The 17,989-nt window shown below is 40.9% G+C and overlaps 1 protein-coding gene across 1 annotated transcript in view; it reads right to left on the bottom strand.

The window, feature by feature from the left end:
- The window catches only part of FRMD7 (FERM domain containing 7), a 35,126-nt gene extending 26,300 nt beyond the window's left edge, over positions 1 to 8,826 (bottom strand). Inside the window, exons 1-2 of the mRNA XM_021932642.2 lie at positions 8,753 to 8,826; positions 6,721 to 6,910 (exon numbers count right to left, since the gene is read on the bottom strand). Coding sequence (XP_021788334.1) covers positions 6,721 to 6,910; positions 8,753 to 8,826 — 264 coding nt within the window. The remainder of the gene's footprint in view (positions 1 to 6,720; positions 6,911 to 8,752) is intronic.
- Positions 8,827 to 17,989: the final 9,163 nt, after the last annotated feature.

Here is a 17,989-nt window from a genome sequence, read left to right as displayed (position 1 = left end):
TTGGAATTAAGTACAGTGCCTGGCAGAGTGGACATTCAATAAATGTTTACTGAATAAGTGGATAAATGAACCCAAACATTTAACTTGATTCATGTACATTAGTATAATAGTCCTCTTAAGAGGGAGACAAATTAGTCATTACGTGACCTTGGGCAAATTACTGAACCTTTCTGAGCCTCAGTTTACTCATCTGTAAAATAGAGATAATAGTGATATTATCTCATAGGGCTGTTGTGAGGATTAAATAAAATAATTCACATCAAGGTCTTAGTACAGTGCCCAGCACATCATCTGCACATGCACATATGCATAAGCACTTCAGCAATGCACATGTATAGATGTATGCATAGTAGTAAATCTGGAAGAATATATACCAAATTGGTAACAGCAATATTCCTAGAGAGGAGATAGAATAAGGGGGACTTTAACTTTTTACTCTGTACATGTCTGAATTTTTTTTTAAATAAACAAGGATGGTAGAAACTTTCTTTACCAAACTTCCACTTAATAATGCACATATAATGCTTTCCATTCTCTCTTTAAAACATTGGCAGATGTGGGCCAGGCGCGGTGGCTCATGCCTGTAATCCCAGCACTTTGGGAGGCCGAGGTGGGCAGATCACAAGGTCAGGAGATCGAGATCATCCTGGCTAACACGGTGAAACCCCGTCTCTACTAAAAAACGCAAAAAATTAGCCGGGCATGGTGGTGGGTGTCTGTAGTCCCAGCTACTTGGGAGGCTGAGGCAGGAGAATGGTGTGAACCCGGGAGGCGGAGGTTGCATTGAGCTGAGATCGAGCCACTGCACTCCAGCCTGGGTGACAGAGCGAGACTCCATCTCAAGAAAACAACAACAAAAAACAACAAACAAACAAACAAACAAAAATTGGCAGATGCCCACATTGTGATGAAAGCTCATGGCTAGTAGGCGACTCGAATACAATTGTACACTTTGACAGCGACCAATTGAGTCCCATGCTTACTAATGATTACGTTGTTGGAAATATTTTGACAAGCTCTACTTATTATTATAATTACATCATTTAATTAAATGGTATGTATATCAAAAATTATAATGAGCACTAATAGCAAGAGTTGTTTCTATGAAACTTAAACTTATATTTTTGTAAAGACCCAATAAGGGGGAGTCCCCAAAAATGTGCTGCCAAATTAGTTTTGGATATGATAGCAATAAAAGATTGAGGGAGGAAAGACATCAAAATCCAGAAAGATTCTGTACTTATGCTTTGCAAGCATTTATATTCTTGTTCCACAGTTAATAAACCAAGACTGGTAATCATTGACGACAGATTATGGATGTGGTTTATGGAAGAAAGACAAAAGGGAATACAATCAGAGAAGTCCATACTAAAGAAAAGGTCTTGGCCCTATATCAAACAGTTGGGATATGAATAAAATGTATACATTTTATGTTAAAATGAAAAATTTGAGATGTCTGTATGTATATGTATATAACTTGTTATTAGTTTTTGCTTTAGCAAATTTTGTCAATTAACTGATCAACAACAACCTTCGACAACATTTGAAAAAAGACATTCTCAATATCATTAAAATGGCCATACTGCCAAAAGCAATTTAAGATTCAATACAATTCCCATCAAACTACCAATGACATTCTTCAAAGAACTAGAAATTTTTTTTTTTTAATTCACATGGAACAAAAAAAGAGCCCGAATAGCCAAGGAAATCCTAAGCAAAAAGAACAAAGCTGGAGGCATCAAGTTACCTGACTTCAAACCATACTATAGGGCTACAGTAACCAAAACAGCAGGGTACTGGTAAAAAAGCAGGCACATAGGCCAATGGAGCAGAATAGAGAGTCCAGAAATAAGGCTGCACACCTACAGCCATCTAATCTTCGGCAAAGCTGACAAAAACAAGCAATGGGGAAAAGACTCCATATTCAATAAATGGTGCCTGAATAACTGGCTAGCTATACGCAGAAGATTGAAGCTGGATCCCTTCCTTACACAATATACAAGAATTAACTCAAGATGGATTAAAGACTTAAATGTAAAACACAGAACTATCAAAACCCTGGAAGACAACCTAGATAACACCATCCTGGACATAGGAATGGGCAAAGATTTCATGACAAAGACACCAAAAACAATCTCAACAAAAGCAAAAATTGACAAGTGAGATCTAATTAAACTTAAGAGTTTCTGCACAACAGAAGAAACTATCAACAGAGTAAACAGACAACCTACAGAATGGGAGATAATATTTGCAAGTTATGCATCTGACAAAAGTCTAGTATCCAGAATCTATAAGGAACTTACACAAACTTACAAGAGAAAACCAACCCCATTAAAAAGTGGGCAGAGAATATGAATAGACATTTTTTCAAAAGAAGACATACATGCAGCCAACAAGCATATAAAAAAGCTCAATATCACTGATCACTAGAGAAATGCAAATCAAAACCACAATAAGATACCCATCTCACACAAGTCAGAATGGCTATTACTAAAAAGTCAAAAAATAATAGATACTGGTGAGGTTGTGGAGAAAAGGGAACACTTATACACAGTTGGTGGGAGTGTAAATTAATTCAACCATTGTGGAAAGCAGTACGGCAATTCCTCAAAGAGCTAAAAGCAGAACTAGCATTGGACCCAGAAATCCCATTACTGTATATACTCAGAGGAATATAAATTATGATACCATAAAGATACATGCACGCAAGTGTTCATTGCAGCATTATTCACAATAGCAAAGACATGGAATCAACCTAAATGTCCATCAATGACAGATTGGATAAAGGAAATGTGGTACATATACACCATGAAATACTGTGCAGGCATAAAAAAGAACAGGATCATGTCTTTTGCAGGAACATGGATGGAGCTGGAGGCCATTTTCCTTAGCAAGCTAACACAGGAACAAAAAAACCAAATAACGCATGTTCTAAGTTATAAGTGGGAGCTAAATGATGAGAAATTATGAACACAAAGAAGGAAACAACAGACACTGGGGTTTACTTGAGGGTGGAGTGTGGGAGGAGGGAGGGGAGCAGAAAAGATAACTATTGGGTACTGGGCTTAATACCTGGGTGATGAAATAATCTGTACAAGAAAACCCTGTGACACAAATTTACCTATGTAACAAACCTTCACATGTACTCCCAAACCTAAAATTAAAAGATTTTTAAAAACAGAGAAATTTTAATGTATCTTACATATTAATTGTGTGCTTTAAAAAAATACAGACTATACAATTAAGGTTTCAGGAAAAGATAGATTGGAAGGAAATATAGCATATCATTAATAGTAGCATAATGGGTTATTTTTACTTTTTTCTTATACTTGTTATATTTTCCAGAGAAATACAATAGGTATTCTAAAAGTTAAAAGCATAGTGTCATACAAAATGTCTTATAGATGCTTCCCCTGTTTCCAATGCTGACTCTAGCATTCAAAATATTTCTTACGCCCCCTTCAGGAAATTATTCTCAAAGTCACAGATGATAATCACTCATTCTCCTGACTTAATGGTTATGCTTCATTTTTTATCCCCAAATATGACTGTCTTAGCCAGTTCAGGCTACCATAACAAAATACCATAGAGTGGGTGGCTCAAACAATAAAAATTTATTTTCTCACATTTCTAGAGGCTGGAGACCTGGGATGAGGGTGCCAGTATGGTTGGACTGTGGTAAGGGCTCCCTTCTTGGTTTGTAAATGGCTGCCTTTTCACTACATTTCTACATGGTGGAGAGAGAGCGAGAGAAAGAGAGAGAGAGAATCTTCCTCTTCTTATAAAGCTACCAATCTTATCGGATAAGGACTCCATATTTATGATATTATTTAACCTTAATTACATCCTAAAAGTCCTAACTAAATAAAGTCACACTGAGGGTTAGAGCTTCAACATATAAATTTTGGGAGAATACAAGTCAGTCTATAGCAATGACCCAGCTTGATGGTCCACTTTAGTTACCATATTTGCTCTTTATGACTTTTGGCTCTTCTCAAACACTAAATTCCCTCTCAAATAATGAAGATTTGTGAGGCATTTTGGAAAGAATGTGCCCAGCTACAGAGGGCCAAATAAGAGTTCCAAGAATGTGCTGAGCCTTTGCAATAAATATGAGGTGGCAGCACAGCATGGTGGCTAAGAATGTTTGCTTTGGAGCCAGACACACCTGGGTCTAGTTCCGACTCCTCTACCCAGTAGAAGAGTGATCGTGGGCAGACTTATCTCTCTGAGCCTCAGTTTCCTCAGTTGTAAAATAGAATTGTCAGAAGCCAGAAAGAAAAAGTCACATATTATATGATTCAATTTCTATGAACTAGCCAGAATAGGCAAATCCCTAGAGACTGAAAGTAAATTAGTGGTTTCCAGCAGCTGGGTGGGAGTGACTAATAATGAGCATAGAGTTTCTTTTAGAGGTGATGAAAATATCCTGGGATTAGATGGTTGGGATAGTTGCACAACATAATGAATATACAAAAAAAACCACTGAATTGTACACTTTAAAAGGATGAATTTGATTAACTTACTGTTATGTGAATTGCATGTCTATTTCAAAAGGGATCATAGTGAGCTTCTAGTGAGAGTATTCATGTAAAGTACTTTACACAGTGTCTGACACATAGGAAGAACTCAATAAGTGTTGACTACTTCTAGGTGCCCATATAATTTATGAACCTAACCTGGACACTTTAGAGGATAACAAGGGGCACTTGTAATAAGGATATTGTCACAACAGGTATAAACCAGGCCTGTCTTGGACAAATCCTGGTGTGTGGTCACCTGATGATATGGTTTGGTTCTGTGTCCCCACCCAAATCTCATCTTGAATTATAATAATCCCCACGTGTCAAGGACGGGACCAGATGAAGGTAATTGGATCATGGGCAAGGTTTCCCCCATACTATTCTCGTGACAGTGAGTGAGTCTCACAAGATCTGGTGGTTTTATAAGTGTCTGGCATTTCCTCTGCTTGCCCTCATTCTCTCTCCTGCAGCCCTGTGAAGAGGTGCCCGTCCGCCATGATTATAAGTTTCCTGAGGCCTTCCCAGCCATGCGGAACTGTGAATCAATTAAAGCTCTTAAAAAACAAAATAAATTGCCCAGCCTCGGGTATTTCTTCATAGCAGTGTGAGAATGGATTACACCTAGCTATTAGCATTTATACCATCTGAGGGGTCTGTTTTGACAAGGGCAATATTTATTTGAATGTTCAAGATCTGCAATATTTAGAATCACATACATAACTATTGGTTTTCTCTCAGATAAACCAGTATCAGCTGATCATTTCTCCAGGTGGCAAGTAAATAAATTACCTTTTGGTCATTTTAACCTTCTGATTCCACATTTTCATAGGTAAGTCTCAGCCATAACAGCCACACACAAAAACAGAGACAGAGAACTGTTTCATCAGTCTTAACCTTCTCCTTAATAAACACTGTAAAAGTCAACGCCTCATCTCTCCTTTAGCATGCTTTTTACTCTATTGTTTGTCTTTTTCGAGCTCTTTTTCTTTTCCTGTTTGTAATTTTTATCTGCCAAAACTCAGGGCTTAATTTTCATGTGCTTGCCCTTTCCTTTTTGTGTATGCCATTACCCTTTTGTGATCCTTTCTACTGTCCCTTCAATTCAACACAGATTATTGAGCACCTGCTTATGCCACATACTCTTCTAGGCTCCGGGGACACTGAGATGAACAAGACATAGGAATTACCACCAAGGAACACATAGGCTGGCAGACAAGACAGGCACATCCATGGTTAATCACAGCAGGTTGAGCTAAGTGATTTCGTGGAGGGATGTATGCAGGGGGTAATGTGAGATCACCTAACCCATAAAGATGGGTGAGAGCGTAGTAGAAAGGATTTCTAACAGATGGGACGTCTAAGCTGAGGTGTGAAGCAAGAATTGGAGTTAGCCAGGGGAAAGAAGAAGAGTGTTAGAGGCAGAAGAGATTAGAAAACCTGGTTTGAACAATGAAACTGCAAGCAGTTTGGTTTTGCTAAAGGAGAAAGTGAGACCCTGGGCCTGGAAAAGTGGGCAGAAGTCATACCAAGGGGAGCTGTTTGTGGCATGTGAAGCCATGTGCCTTGAAGGTGAGGTACAGGGTGGGGTTAGGAGTAGCTGGATGATATTCAGCAGGGACTTGACATGGTCAGGGTTGTGTCTTAGAGACACCAGCCTAAAAGTAGTTAGGGCATTGCTGCCCAAGCTGTAAAGTGCATATGATTCACCTGGGGATCTTGTTAAAATGCCGGTTCAGATTATATAGATATGTGGTGAGGCCTGAGAATATACTTTTCTAACAAGCTCCCAAGCGAGACCGATGTTGCTGGTCTGTGGACTACACTTTGAGGAATGATGGTTTAAGGGATAGGTGGAGGAGGGGGTAAAACAGGTGACAGGTAGCCAAGTTGGGGCTGCTATAGTTCAGGTGAGAAAAGATGGTAGCCTGGATTAAGACAGTGGTAGTGAGAATAGAAAGAGGTAAAAATGGGAGAGATGGTTCTATAGTAGGTGCAATTGGACTTGGGGAGGTTAAGAGAGAGGGAGTGTCCTAGAGATTCCTGGTATTCTCTTTACAGGTCCTACAGGCTTGCTCCCCTTTTGCCTTCTGCCGGGATACGTGTTTATGTGCATCATCCCTGAGTTTAGGCTTCATTTTACCGTCTTTCATTCACCTTTATGCATCACTTTGCTCATCCTTGACATTTGTTTCTTTACCAATTGGCCCACAGACCACATGCACAACAAGGGGCTACCCAAGCAGTTTTGCCTCGCGTACTCCCCATCCCTTGTTACTGAATTCTCCCCACACCAACCTATCTGAGAGTGGGGATGCTCAGAATATTCCTCACCAATGTGTGCACGTATTTGAACCCCTCCTTCAACACTCCTTAGCATTTGCACAGGTCTGAAAAGAAAATCATGGCTTCTCATAGCAAAAGCTTTCTGTGGCATTAACTTATAAAATCTCCTTCTGACAACCTATTTTGTTCACCAATTCCTTTTAAAGTCACCCACCTGGGCCAGGCACAGTGGCTCATGCCTGTGATCTTAGAGCTTTGGAAGGCCAAGGCAAGAGAATTGCTTGAGGCCAGGAGGTCAAGAGCAGTCTGGGCAACATAGTGAGACCATGTCTCTATAAAAATTAAACAATTAGCTGGGCATGGTGGTGCATGCCTGTAGTCCCAGCGACTCAGGAGGCTGAAGTGGGAGCCCAGGAGTTCAATTGCAGTGAAATATGATCACATCACTGCACTCCAGCCTTGCTAACAGAGCAAGACTCTGTGTCAAATAAAAAGAAAAATAAACACAAAAAATTAAGTCTACCACCTGGCATTTTCTTTTTTTAATTTTTTAATTTTGTTTTTAAATTTTTTATCTATTTATTTACTTATTTTGAGACTGGGTTATAAGACTGGCTAATTTTTTTATTTTTGGTAGAGATGGGATTTCGCCATGTTGCCCAGGCTGCTCTCGAACTCCTGAGTTCAAGCAATCCACCCGCCTCAGCCTCCCAAAGTGCTGGAACTACAGGCATGAGCCAGCGTGTCTGGCCAACCACCTGGTATTTTCCTTCTGGTCTTTTGGTAAACCTCAGAGCTTCCCCATGTATTATCCCTTTTGTAACTTACACCAATCACCCACTGTGACACTGGCCCAGAACCGGTTCCATCCATAATAGTATAAGCTCATTGTGGCTAATTTCCATCAGTCATTTACTCTTCAAATCCTGAACTCCAAATAGCATTTTGGAAGCCAGAACCAAGTAGAACACTCCACTGAGAGGATTGGACTTGTGTTAATTAGAACAGGAAGTGTGGAGATAGTTCTACATTTTGATACCATTTAGTGCAATTCTAGGCTAAGCATGTTTTCAGTGATGCTGATTTAATTTCAGCCATCTGGTGAAATCTTGGTCTGCACTCCTTCAACTCGACTGAGGTCTGTTTATAAACATCAATAGGTGTGCACCTTATTTACAGAGAGCTTAAACTCCTCTGAAGGTAAGACTTTTTCTGCAGGCTACATCCAGGAATCTCAGAACTTCTTGAGGGATAAACCCTAGGAGGGATTCTTTTTAAAGACTATTTTACTTTTTGGTAAAAATGCAAATATTCTGAAATTTTTAAAAAAGGTTCATATTTTACACATTTACCAATATAGTCAGCTGCAACAAGTTTTCTAGGAAATAAGCTGAACATAATTTGAAAGTCTGCACTCAGTAAATCACCTAGGGAACTAGGAAAGGGAGCTCCTTCAGGGCAGAGGCAGAAGAAATTCATTGACCAAACTGTAACCCTTCCTGGGGTTTTAACTCCTGGTAAAAGGAAAACTGCTAAGAGTGGTGAGAGGCTAATTACCAGGTAGCAGCAGTTCCTTCTAAAATGGAGCTCTCTCTGCAGGCAGTCTAATCTTTTAGCATCTGGTGGAGAGCAAGGTGCAGTTAGACACATCAAAGAACAAAGAATAAGTAGGAAGTGAACCAAGGCCCTTTCCCCAGAGCCCACAGGACTCAGCAATAAACCTTTGAGGGAAGCACAGTTTGACTGGGTACTTAAGGTTTCCTGGTGGGGGTAAGGAGAGAGAACAAGCCTTTTAGATGCTTGTGCACGTGTGAAATTCACACCAAATTACAGCTGGTTTTTATTTTATTTCTGAAAACATAAAGCAGTTCAAAGTGCTGCATGTGTGAAAGATGGAAGGCTTAACGTTGCTTAGGATTAACTGCCCAGAAAGATTTCTGGCCCACGTGACTCTCCTGGGGGTTCCTGGAGAATCAAGCTGAACAGCTGCCTGACCACCACCCCCTATGCCCACAGCCATATTGACGCCGACCAAACCAAGCTAGGAAGAGAACTCTGGAATCAGATAGCTAGTCCAGCACCTGATAGACGATACCTTCTGTCAGACACCTTTTCAAAGCTACAAGGAAGTGATTATGTATAATTGCCTGAGACCTTATGCAGGCCTGACAATGACCTGGACAGGTTGCATCTGATTCACATTCTTTGGTGGAGTAACTGGATGGAGTCTAAGAGACTCTCACTGCTCAGTGTTAACCTTCATACTAAGGGTGGGGTTGGGGGGAAGGGGGGAAGAACAAGATTACCAGCAAGATTATCAGCTTAATAGCAATCTTGTCTCCACTCCTGGGACATTGAAATTATCATGCCTGAATTGGAAAGACCGTGGAAAAGTGACAGTGTAATAACAGCATTCTTAAGACAGTGCTCCCAAGTCTTATAGAAATTACTAGCTACTCTGGGTAATTAAAACAATTATAATTATTTGTTTCCACATAACGCTTTAGCATTAAATCCATGTGGTGGGCATGATGCACAACCAAATTCTAAATGGTACTTGGAATTATATTTTAACGTGAAATTGATTCTGTATATACCTAGCAATAGGAGACACCCAGGACAAAACAGACCGTTAGATATCATGTACTCCAAGCCCATATTTTACAAGTGGGGAGATTTAGATCCAGAGCAGGTAAGAGACTTGCCTAAGATCTTTCAGCAGGTTAATGACAGACCTGGGAGTGGAACCCAGGTCTTCTGGCCTCCAGTAATGGGCTCATTTCATTATACCAGGCTCTCCTTAAATGTAAAGAGAAAACTAATATCTAGGTGTATGAAGGATAAGAGAGAGATAAACAGCTAGAACTTGTTTTTTTCATTCATTTCTTCCTGTCATAGTCACTCTGTTTACCTCACTTTACATTTTTTAATTTTTGTGGGTACATAGTAGTCGTATATATTTATGGGGTACAGGAGATGTTTTGATATAAGCATGCAATGTGAAATAAGCACATCATGGACAATGGGGTATCCATCTCCTCAAGCATTTATCCTCTGAGTTACAAACAATCCAATTACACTCTTTAGTTATTTTAAAATGTGCAATTAAGTTATTATTGACTATAGTCACTTTGTGCTATCAAATAACAGGTCTTATTCATTCTTCTATTTTTTTTCCTACTGATTAAACATCCCCACCTCCCCCCAAGTCTCCAACCACCTACTATTCTTCCCAGCCTCTGGTAACCATGTTACATGACTGTATTATCTTTTCTCACCTTTGGACTGCATCCTTGACTCACTTTTCCCGCCTTCTGCTTATGACTTCAATGTTTCACCTTCTCCTTTAGCCTCCCTTTTCTCACTTGCTCCCTGAGTCTGTCTCTTTTTTCCTAGAATCAGCTTTACTCCATTTAGAAAGAGTGCTCACTGTGTTGCCCAGCAGGGCTGTGAGCAGGTTGGAAGCCATGCTGTTCTGACAGGTTGTGAATTTCACAGAAACCCTATAAAGAAGTAATCAAGGAATAATGCCTTATAAAACATCTACTTACTAAGAGGCCACGAAAACCAGCATATTAGGGTTACTGTGGCGAATCTGCATTGACTGAACAGAAAATCTTTTTGAATATATTCAGGAAACTATTCCAAACTAAATGGAATGAGGAGGCATATGTGGAATTTAGGGATCCATTAAAGAAGTAGAATTTCAATGTATAAAATGCACACCAAAATGCTAAAATCTTGGTGGTAGGATTATACTTGAAATTTATTTTCTTCATTTGCTTACCAGAATTTTCTCATCTATTTATAATGAACTTAGGTTCTACTGTTTTTGAAGCTGGATATACAATTTTAAATTAAAAATATACAACCTCTACAGGATTCAAACTGATTAGCAAAAATGAGAGGTCATATGAGCGATCACTCAAGCTGATCTCCCTGTCCAGAAGTGTCTTATTTCTCACCCTTCCCACATCTCCACGTTAGCCAGGTGTGCTTGCTTGTTGACACCTGTGGACTACACTAAGGGACCAGTTCTGCCCTAGAGCAGGAAACCTAAAAGAGGCCCCTGCCTCAGTCTTGACTTGGCTTCTTGCCAAGCTCCACCCTTGCAGCAGTCACTTAGGACCTGTTATTTCACTCTTCTTTTTCTACCCACACATCTACCCAAGTCCCTAATCCTGATGTTCACCTAGTCTCTTCACTTGGGTTCCTGCTGCTTGGTACTAACTTGGACCTACAATGGCAACCAGTTAGGTTCCACTTAGGTCTACTCTCCTCTTGACCGATTGCCAAATATGTCGTGCACACCGTAGGTGATTCTCAAAGATTTGTTGAATTTAACTGCTGGGCCTGCTTACAGCTCAGCAGTGTAACTTAACTCCGGGGCCTGCTTTACAGCTTTCTGCCCCTTTTCTTTTAGCCTACACCAGCCTGTAGTCATCCCAGTCCTAAGTGCTAACTCACACTTGTGAGCCTTGGAGTGACTTGAACTTGTAAGCCTAGTGATTACAGATTCTTCTCAGTCTGGATTAGTCTGGGGCTGGCCCCAGATTTAAGGACCTCTGCCATCCTTTCTCCTCAAGGCTATTTAAATATGGTGGCTCTATTTTTAGGGTATGCAGCATAACTCAAAACGTTGTCTGGAATTCTCTAATTGTACCCACGTACAAGTACAGCCAAACCCAGAACATTTTTAATTCGTGTATTTCTTTTAAGTACTACACATCTAAAAGACTAATGCACAAGACAGAAAGAGAAAGCATGGTTTAACTTTCTAAATGTAGAATTGTGGGAAACCTGAGAAGGGAGTAGTGGTAGGATTTGTAACTTATTAGCAATCTTTAATGGGAAACTACATCCCAAGGGATACTAACCTTTGTGTCTTAAAATTAGTTGTACACTCCCAATGCAAGTTCTTCCAATACTTTTCTCCTTTAATTGCTTAGGTGGAATTATTTGTACAGAAGGATCTGGTTAAGCTGACTCACTGCTATTTAAAAATCAAAACCAAAGATATTCTTCCCTTCTGAATGTTGAATTTGACATTTGCTTTTCTCAGCTTAGGAGGCTCTAGTCCACATTCCTCCAAATGCAGAAATGAACAAACAGGTTCACGGTGGCTTCCACAGAGAGACCTGAGGAGTCTTTGTAGATTCCTAGGAGTAGAAATGACCTCTCATTTGTTATACTATGGGTAAGTCTGAGGCAGGGCGTTTCTCATTTATTCTGGCAACCCCATTTCGAATAGTCAGTGAGGGCATACTGCGACCACACAGTTTCACATGTGTGCAGGGCTGGTCCAGGAAAAAAATTATTACTGCAATACATGAAATGTTTGCACCACACCCCTTCTGACTTAACACTTAACTTCCTAGAATGTTTTATCGACTGACATTCTATCAGCTAACTCATTGGAGCAAGGATTAGCTGCCTACCAGCTGAGAGCAAGAACAGAATCCACTCTTACATTGATTTAACAGATATTTACTAAATATCTATTATGTTTCAGAGTAAGCAGTAACTATTCAACAACTATTGCTTGCCTTCTCAAAATCAAAGGAATTTACTGCATCCTTTTGACCTCATAACCCCACCCACTGAGCTCCAAAGAATGACCTTTCTTTCTGGCCTCATATGATTCTCAGATGCCACGTATTTTTCTAACTTTGTCCATTTCTCTGAATCGTTTCCATTTTCCATTTGTCCTATGAAAGCTCTCTTAGAGCTCTTACAGGGCCCACTTCGCCAGCAACTGCTGACCCTGTGTTTTACACAACCACTCCCAACACAAATAAGAGCCATTTAAGATATAATGTGCTGAGATACAGCAAACTAACACAGGCACAGAAAACCAAACACCACATGTTCTCACTCATAAGTGGGAGCTGAACAATGAGAACACATGGACACAGGGAGGGGAACAACACACACTGGGGCCCGTTTGGGTTGGGGCCGGGGGAGGGAGAGCATTAGGATGAATAGTTAATGCATGTGGGGCTTAATACCTAGGTGATGGGTTGATGGGTGCAGTAAACCACCATGGCACACGTTTACCTATGTCACAAACCTGTCCGTTCTGCACATGTATCCCGAAACTTAAAATAAAATAAAATTTAAAAATACAATAAAATAAATAAAATCAAATGCTGAGATAATTCCAACATGGTGGTTCTTGAAGGGCTAGCTTCAAAGAGTGGATGGAGTGGTCAAGTGCATGTGCTCTTAATCCAGCTTGTCCCTGTTCAAATCCTGTTTGTACCACTCACTATTCTGTGACCTTGGGAAAGTTACTTCACTTCTTTCCAGTTAGCTCATCTGTAAAATGGGAATATTGGTAACACCTACTTCATTGAGGATTTCAATGAGCTGATACATGTAAAATATTTAGACTAGTGTCTGGCACATAATAAATATTCTGTTGATATATATTAGCTATCACCATTACTATTTAGGTTGGAAAAGAGTAATAATTTTAGGCTAGTGGGGAATGGGGTTGATATTTTGGAGCAATTGCCTCAAACCTATACATATCATATAATGTGGCTATGAGCAGCTGGGAAAGTGTGGCCCTGCCGTTATGAGAGGATTTTGACTGCTTATGCAGGTAGTGGATCATATACAGCAACTGTTTTTATTTATTTTTATTTATTATTTTTAATGGATGAATAAAAATTACATGTATTTATCATGTACAACATGAAGTTTTAAAATATGTAGATTATGGAATGGTTAAATCGAGGTAACATATGCTTTACTTCACATACTTATCATTGGAACTGTGTTTTCAATGAAGATTCTTTTATTGTTTTCTCTTTTTTGTTTGTTTGTTTGTTTTTTGGCCTCATTCCAAAAGCAATATATGCTTATTTAAAAAACAGGGAACAAAAGAAACAGAAAAGCAAGAAGAAATAAAGTACTCCTAATCCCACCTATCAAGAGACAGCCATTCTAAGGATCACAGAGTAAAGCTCAATGCACGTGACATAATAATACCTTTTGGTGACCGACTTCAAAATAAATTTAGTATTATATTGTGAATATCATCATTAGTTTCTGTTATACGAAACTACCTTGTTGGATATGTAAGTTGTTTTCTCCCTTGAGCTATTGCAAAGAACACTAAGATAAACATCTTAGTACACAAAGATGTACATGTATCTACATACAACTTTATTTCTTTAGGATATGTTTTTCCAGAAACTGAATTTTCCCAGCTTATTTGGGGTACATTTTTGGTTGTCTTGTTTTTGCTTGACACTTTGAATTAAATACTAAAATGTCTAACTAATTTTTTTGTGTAAAACTTTAATTAAATATGGAAATATGAATACAAATTATGGGAAGGAATCGTGGCAGTGGTAGTTCTTGCTTGGTAAAGCAGTGAAAAAATTATATGAACCCAAACTGTGCATCAGAATTCTGGAGGCACCAAACCATAGGCGAGAGAGTTGGGGATTGGAATTAACACATCTACTTTTAATTCCTGACTCTGTACTTACTTGCAGTTGTATGACCTTGAGCTCATATTTTACCTTGCTGAACCTTGATTTCTTTATATGAAAAATCTTTTTTATGACTTTGTGGTGCAGAATTTTGCTCCTTAGTTCAGCCAAAACCAGGTTCTTGTCACACGACCAGGAAAATTGGGCACGCGGACACATTGAAGAGTGAGTAGGGCAGGATTTTATTGGGCAAAAAGGGAAAAAAAGAAAAAAAAAAAAAAAAAACTCAGCAAAGGGAGATGGCGCTCCTGCTAATAGGTCCCTGACCTCACAGAAAATTGAATCCCAGACCACTGCACAGGAACTGAAGAGGTCAAGCTCCTCCCCCTGCCCATGGCTCTGCCCTATTCTCCCAGTGTGCATGTGGGAACGCTCAGACAAGGCCCTGGGCAGGTTCCCCCATCTGCACAAAAGCGACTGAAGTAAACACTTCTGGGGTGGGTCAGAGATTCTCTGGGGAACCCCCTTTTTTTTTGAGACGGAGTCTTGCTCTGTCACTGAGGCTGGAGTGCAATGGCACGATCTCGTCTCACTGCAAGCTCCGCCTCCCGGGTTGATGCCATTCTCCTGCCTCAGCCTCCTGAGCAACTGGGACTACAGGCGCCCGCCACCACGCCTGGCTAATTTTTTGCATTTTTAGTAGAGACGGGGTTTCACCATGTTAGCCAGGATGGTCTGGATCTCCTGACCTCGTGATCTGCCTGCCTTGACCTCCCAAAGTGCTGGGATTACAGGCGTGAACCACCGCGCCCAGCTGGGGACCCCTTTTTATCTGCCTAGGCATTTAGCTGTTTCATCAGTTCCTGCTTGTCTCTCCTGTCTCAGCCCTCAGTCTCTCACAACTCTCTCTCAGCCCCCTCTGCCCTCAAGTTTAAGATTCAATCAGATTAATCTACTCCACAAGCCTTTTCCTGCTTCTCCCTCTGTCTGGACCAACCTTCATCTCTGTTTGCCTATAGTCCCCCAACTCCCCAACACATACCTAAATAATTAGTACTGGCTATTTGGGACTCAGGTTAGACATCACCTTCCTTAGAAAACTCTGCTTGTCTGTCCCCTCCACATACACATTTCAATCTTGGTTAGATACCCCTCTTTTGCTGTGCTAGAAAAAAATTATCCTTTCCACTGTCATTTGTACACATCACACCATAATATACATACCTGGTTATATCTCTGATTCTTCCCCTAGCCAATGAGCTCTTTGAGATTAGGTACAATTTCTCATTCATCTCTGCATCCTCGATAGCCAACACAGTGTGTGGATTCAGTGAGGGTTCATGAGGACTTGTTAAATGAGTGATGAATGAATGAAGGAGCATAATCATACCTATTTCACAGATGTATTAAGTTATGATTGTATGAAATAATGTAAGTGGAAATTCCTGGCATGCAGCTAGGTCAGGAAATGATATCTCACAGCATTAAAGGCAATTGACGGTAACTTTGTCACAAATCTCTTACAATCACTTAAAACGTTCTGAGTGTGAAGTTCTGGAGAATCTTTGTCTTTTTAAAAGTCTGTTGAAAGGTGAATTTCGTCATCATAGAAAGAATGTCAGAGGACAAAGGACCTCTTGTTTAAGACAACTAAGCCCAGCGATTAGTGGTGAGGCGCCATGCCTAAGTGCTTCCAGGGCCTGGGGTTAGCTCACCCAGGCAAACCTCCCCTTTCTGGCCCCACACCTTGGACACAGAAGAGGAAGAAGTGAGTAAAGAGGATGAGACGGAATAAAGAAAAAGGGGCTGGAATTAGATGATGTGGGGGTAATAATTGTAGCTTTTGCACAGCAGCTGTGTTTAGAACCAGACAAGCTATATACATCAGAGACTTCCACAGCCCCCAGAAAAATGTTCCTCGGAACACCTGTCACCTTTCATTCTTCCTGAGTTTTGCAGCCTTCAGCAGATCTTCTCAGTGGTGCCTTTGCCCTAGCACCTCATTGGCCAGCTCGGCACTACCTCCTGGGGTGCAAATGAACTGTTAAGGGTGGTTCTTTCAGCAGTAGAACTGGTCTCGCGGAATGTTTTCCAGTTCTGACAGTCTGGCACAAAGCTGCTAAGAGGCACCTAGTATCACAAAAGCTAGGCGCTGCTCCCTGCTGCTGGGCTGGCAGTCTCCAGGCTCTTTTAGGAAATTACTGGGCCAGTCCAGCCGCCTCCCAGATGATTTTCCCCCTCAGGCCATGCCCTTTTGACCCCAAGACAATTTGGACTCAGCTTTGTCAGTTTGAATAATTTCTCCAAGTTGCAACTGACAGCTTCATTGTCTTAAGGCACAAATTAAAGTTAAGCCTTTATTAGAATAATACATTTGTGTTTGTGACAGGTCAAAACAATGATGCAAATGCAGGATATTTAAAAGAGAGAGAGAGAAACTCCTATAGAATTCAGAGGAAACTTCTCCTCTGGTGAGTCTAATTCAGAGGGATGATCTGCAGATCTTTCTGGCTGCAGGGCAGTGAACCAACTTCTGCTACTCCTCCCCAGCACCAGGCAGCAGGCAGGCCTTCCCTGCGATGAAAGATGAAGAGGCAGCAAGGCCCTGACTAACTGAAATTTTCACAGAGATTCCCACGAGTGCAGACTTGAACAAACACCCAACCACCACCCACCTATAGCTCCAAAGTCAGTTCCCCAATCTCCTCCACCATAGCCTCAAATGTTCTTGCATTCAGGTTCCCTCCTCCTTTCAGCTGTGGGGATGGGAAGTCAAGGGGCAGGTAGGAGTGGGAGTGGGAAGGCTGGAGGCCCTGCCTTTGCTCTGAGCTGGAGCAGGAAAGCAGCCTGGAAGCCATGTGACAGCAGAAGATGTGGGGCTCTCAGAGGGTGGGGCAGGCAGCACCCAAACCATGCTTGACCCACTGCTCAGCCTGGCCTGGGTCCAGAGGAAGCACAAGCACTTTTTTCTTTTTCAGTTCAATTTATTCTCCCAATCAACAAACCTCAGGATATGAATGACAAAGGAAGCTCAGTTTAAACAAAGACATTCACCAGGCAGTACGGGTCCCCTGCAATGATAAATGAATATCTGGCAAAGAGACAGCCAACATTGGCTAGGTTGGAACGCTATGATTCCAGGATGATCTTTCTGACCTGGGTTTAGAAGCTCCTTCACTTGGCTTTCTTTGTACAGGCACGGGGTGGTGGTGAGCTGATCTGCTCAGTCTGTTGGTTAGTCTATCAACAAACATCGATTGATCCCACCTAGCATGGGGCAGGCTGCTCAGTCTGTTGGTTAGTCTATCAACAAACATCGATTGATCCCACTTAGCATGGGGCAGGCTGCTTAGGCAGGCTGCTTGTGATGTATCTCCTAGAGGATACATCACAAAGTCCTGGAAAACCAGGAAGTTTCACTGCATATATAGAAATCACACTTGAGTAAGAAGCCTACCATCTAATCAATGACCAGACAGGACTTTGAAGCCAGACAAACTGGGGCTTGAATCCCAGCTCACCTGCTAACTTAAATAGCCATATGACTTTGGGTAAGTCAACCTCTCTGTGTCTCAGTTCACATACTCATAAAATAGAGATAAACATAATATTTTAGGCCTAGTCAGCTTGGAATATTACTGCTTGGACATAAGAAGCAGGACGTGTTCACTATCTACAATTGGAGCCAATTCCATGAGGCATGAGTGTAGCAAACACTTATATAGCGAGTGTTTTACA

The sequence above is a fragment of the Papio anubis genome, chromosome X (assembly GCF_008728515.1).
Source record: "Papio anubis isolate 15944 chromosome X, Panubis1.0, whole genome shotgun sequence".
Lineage (NCBI taxonomy): Eukaryota > Metazoa > Chordata > Mammalia > Primates > Cercopithecidae > Papio > Papio anubis.
Note: the sequence above shows the minus strand (reverse complement) of the source record. Positions and strands in the feature narration are given on the sequence as shown.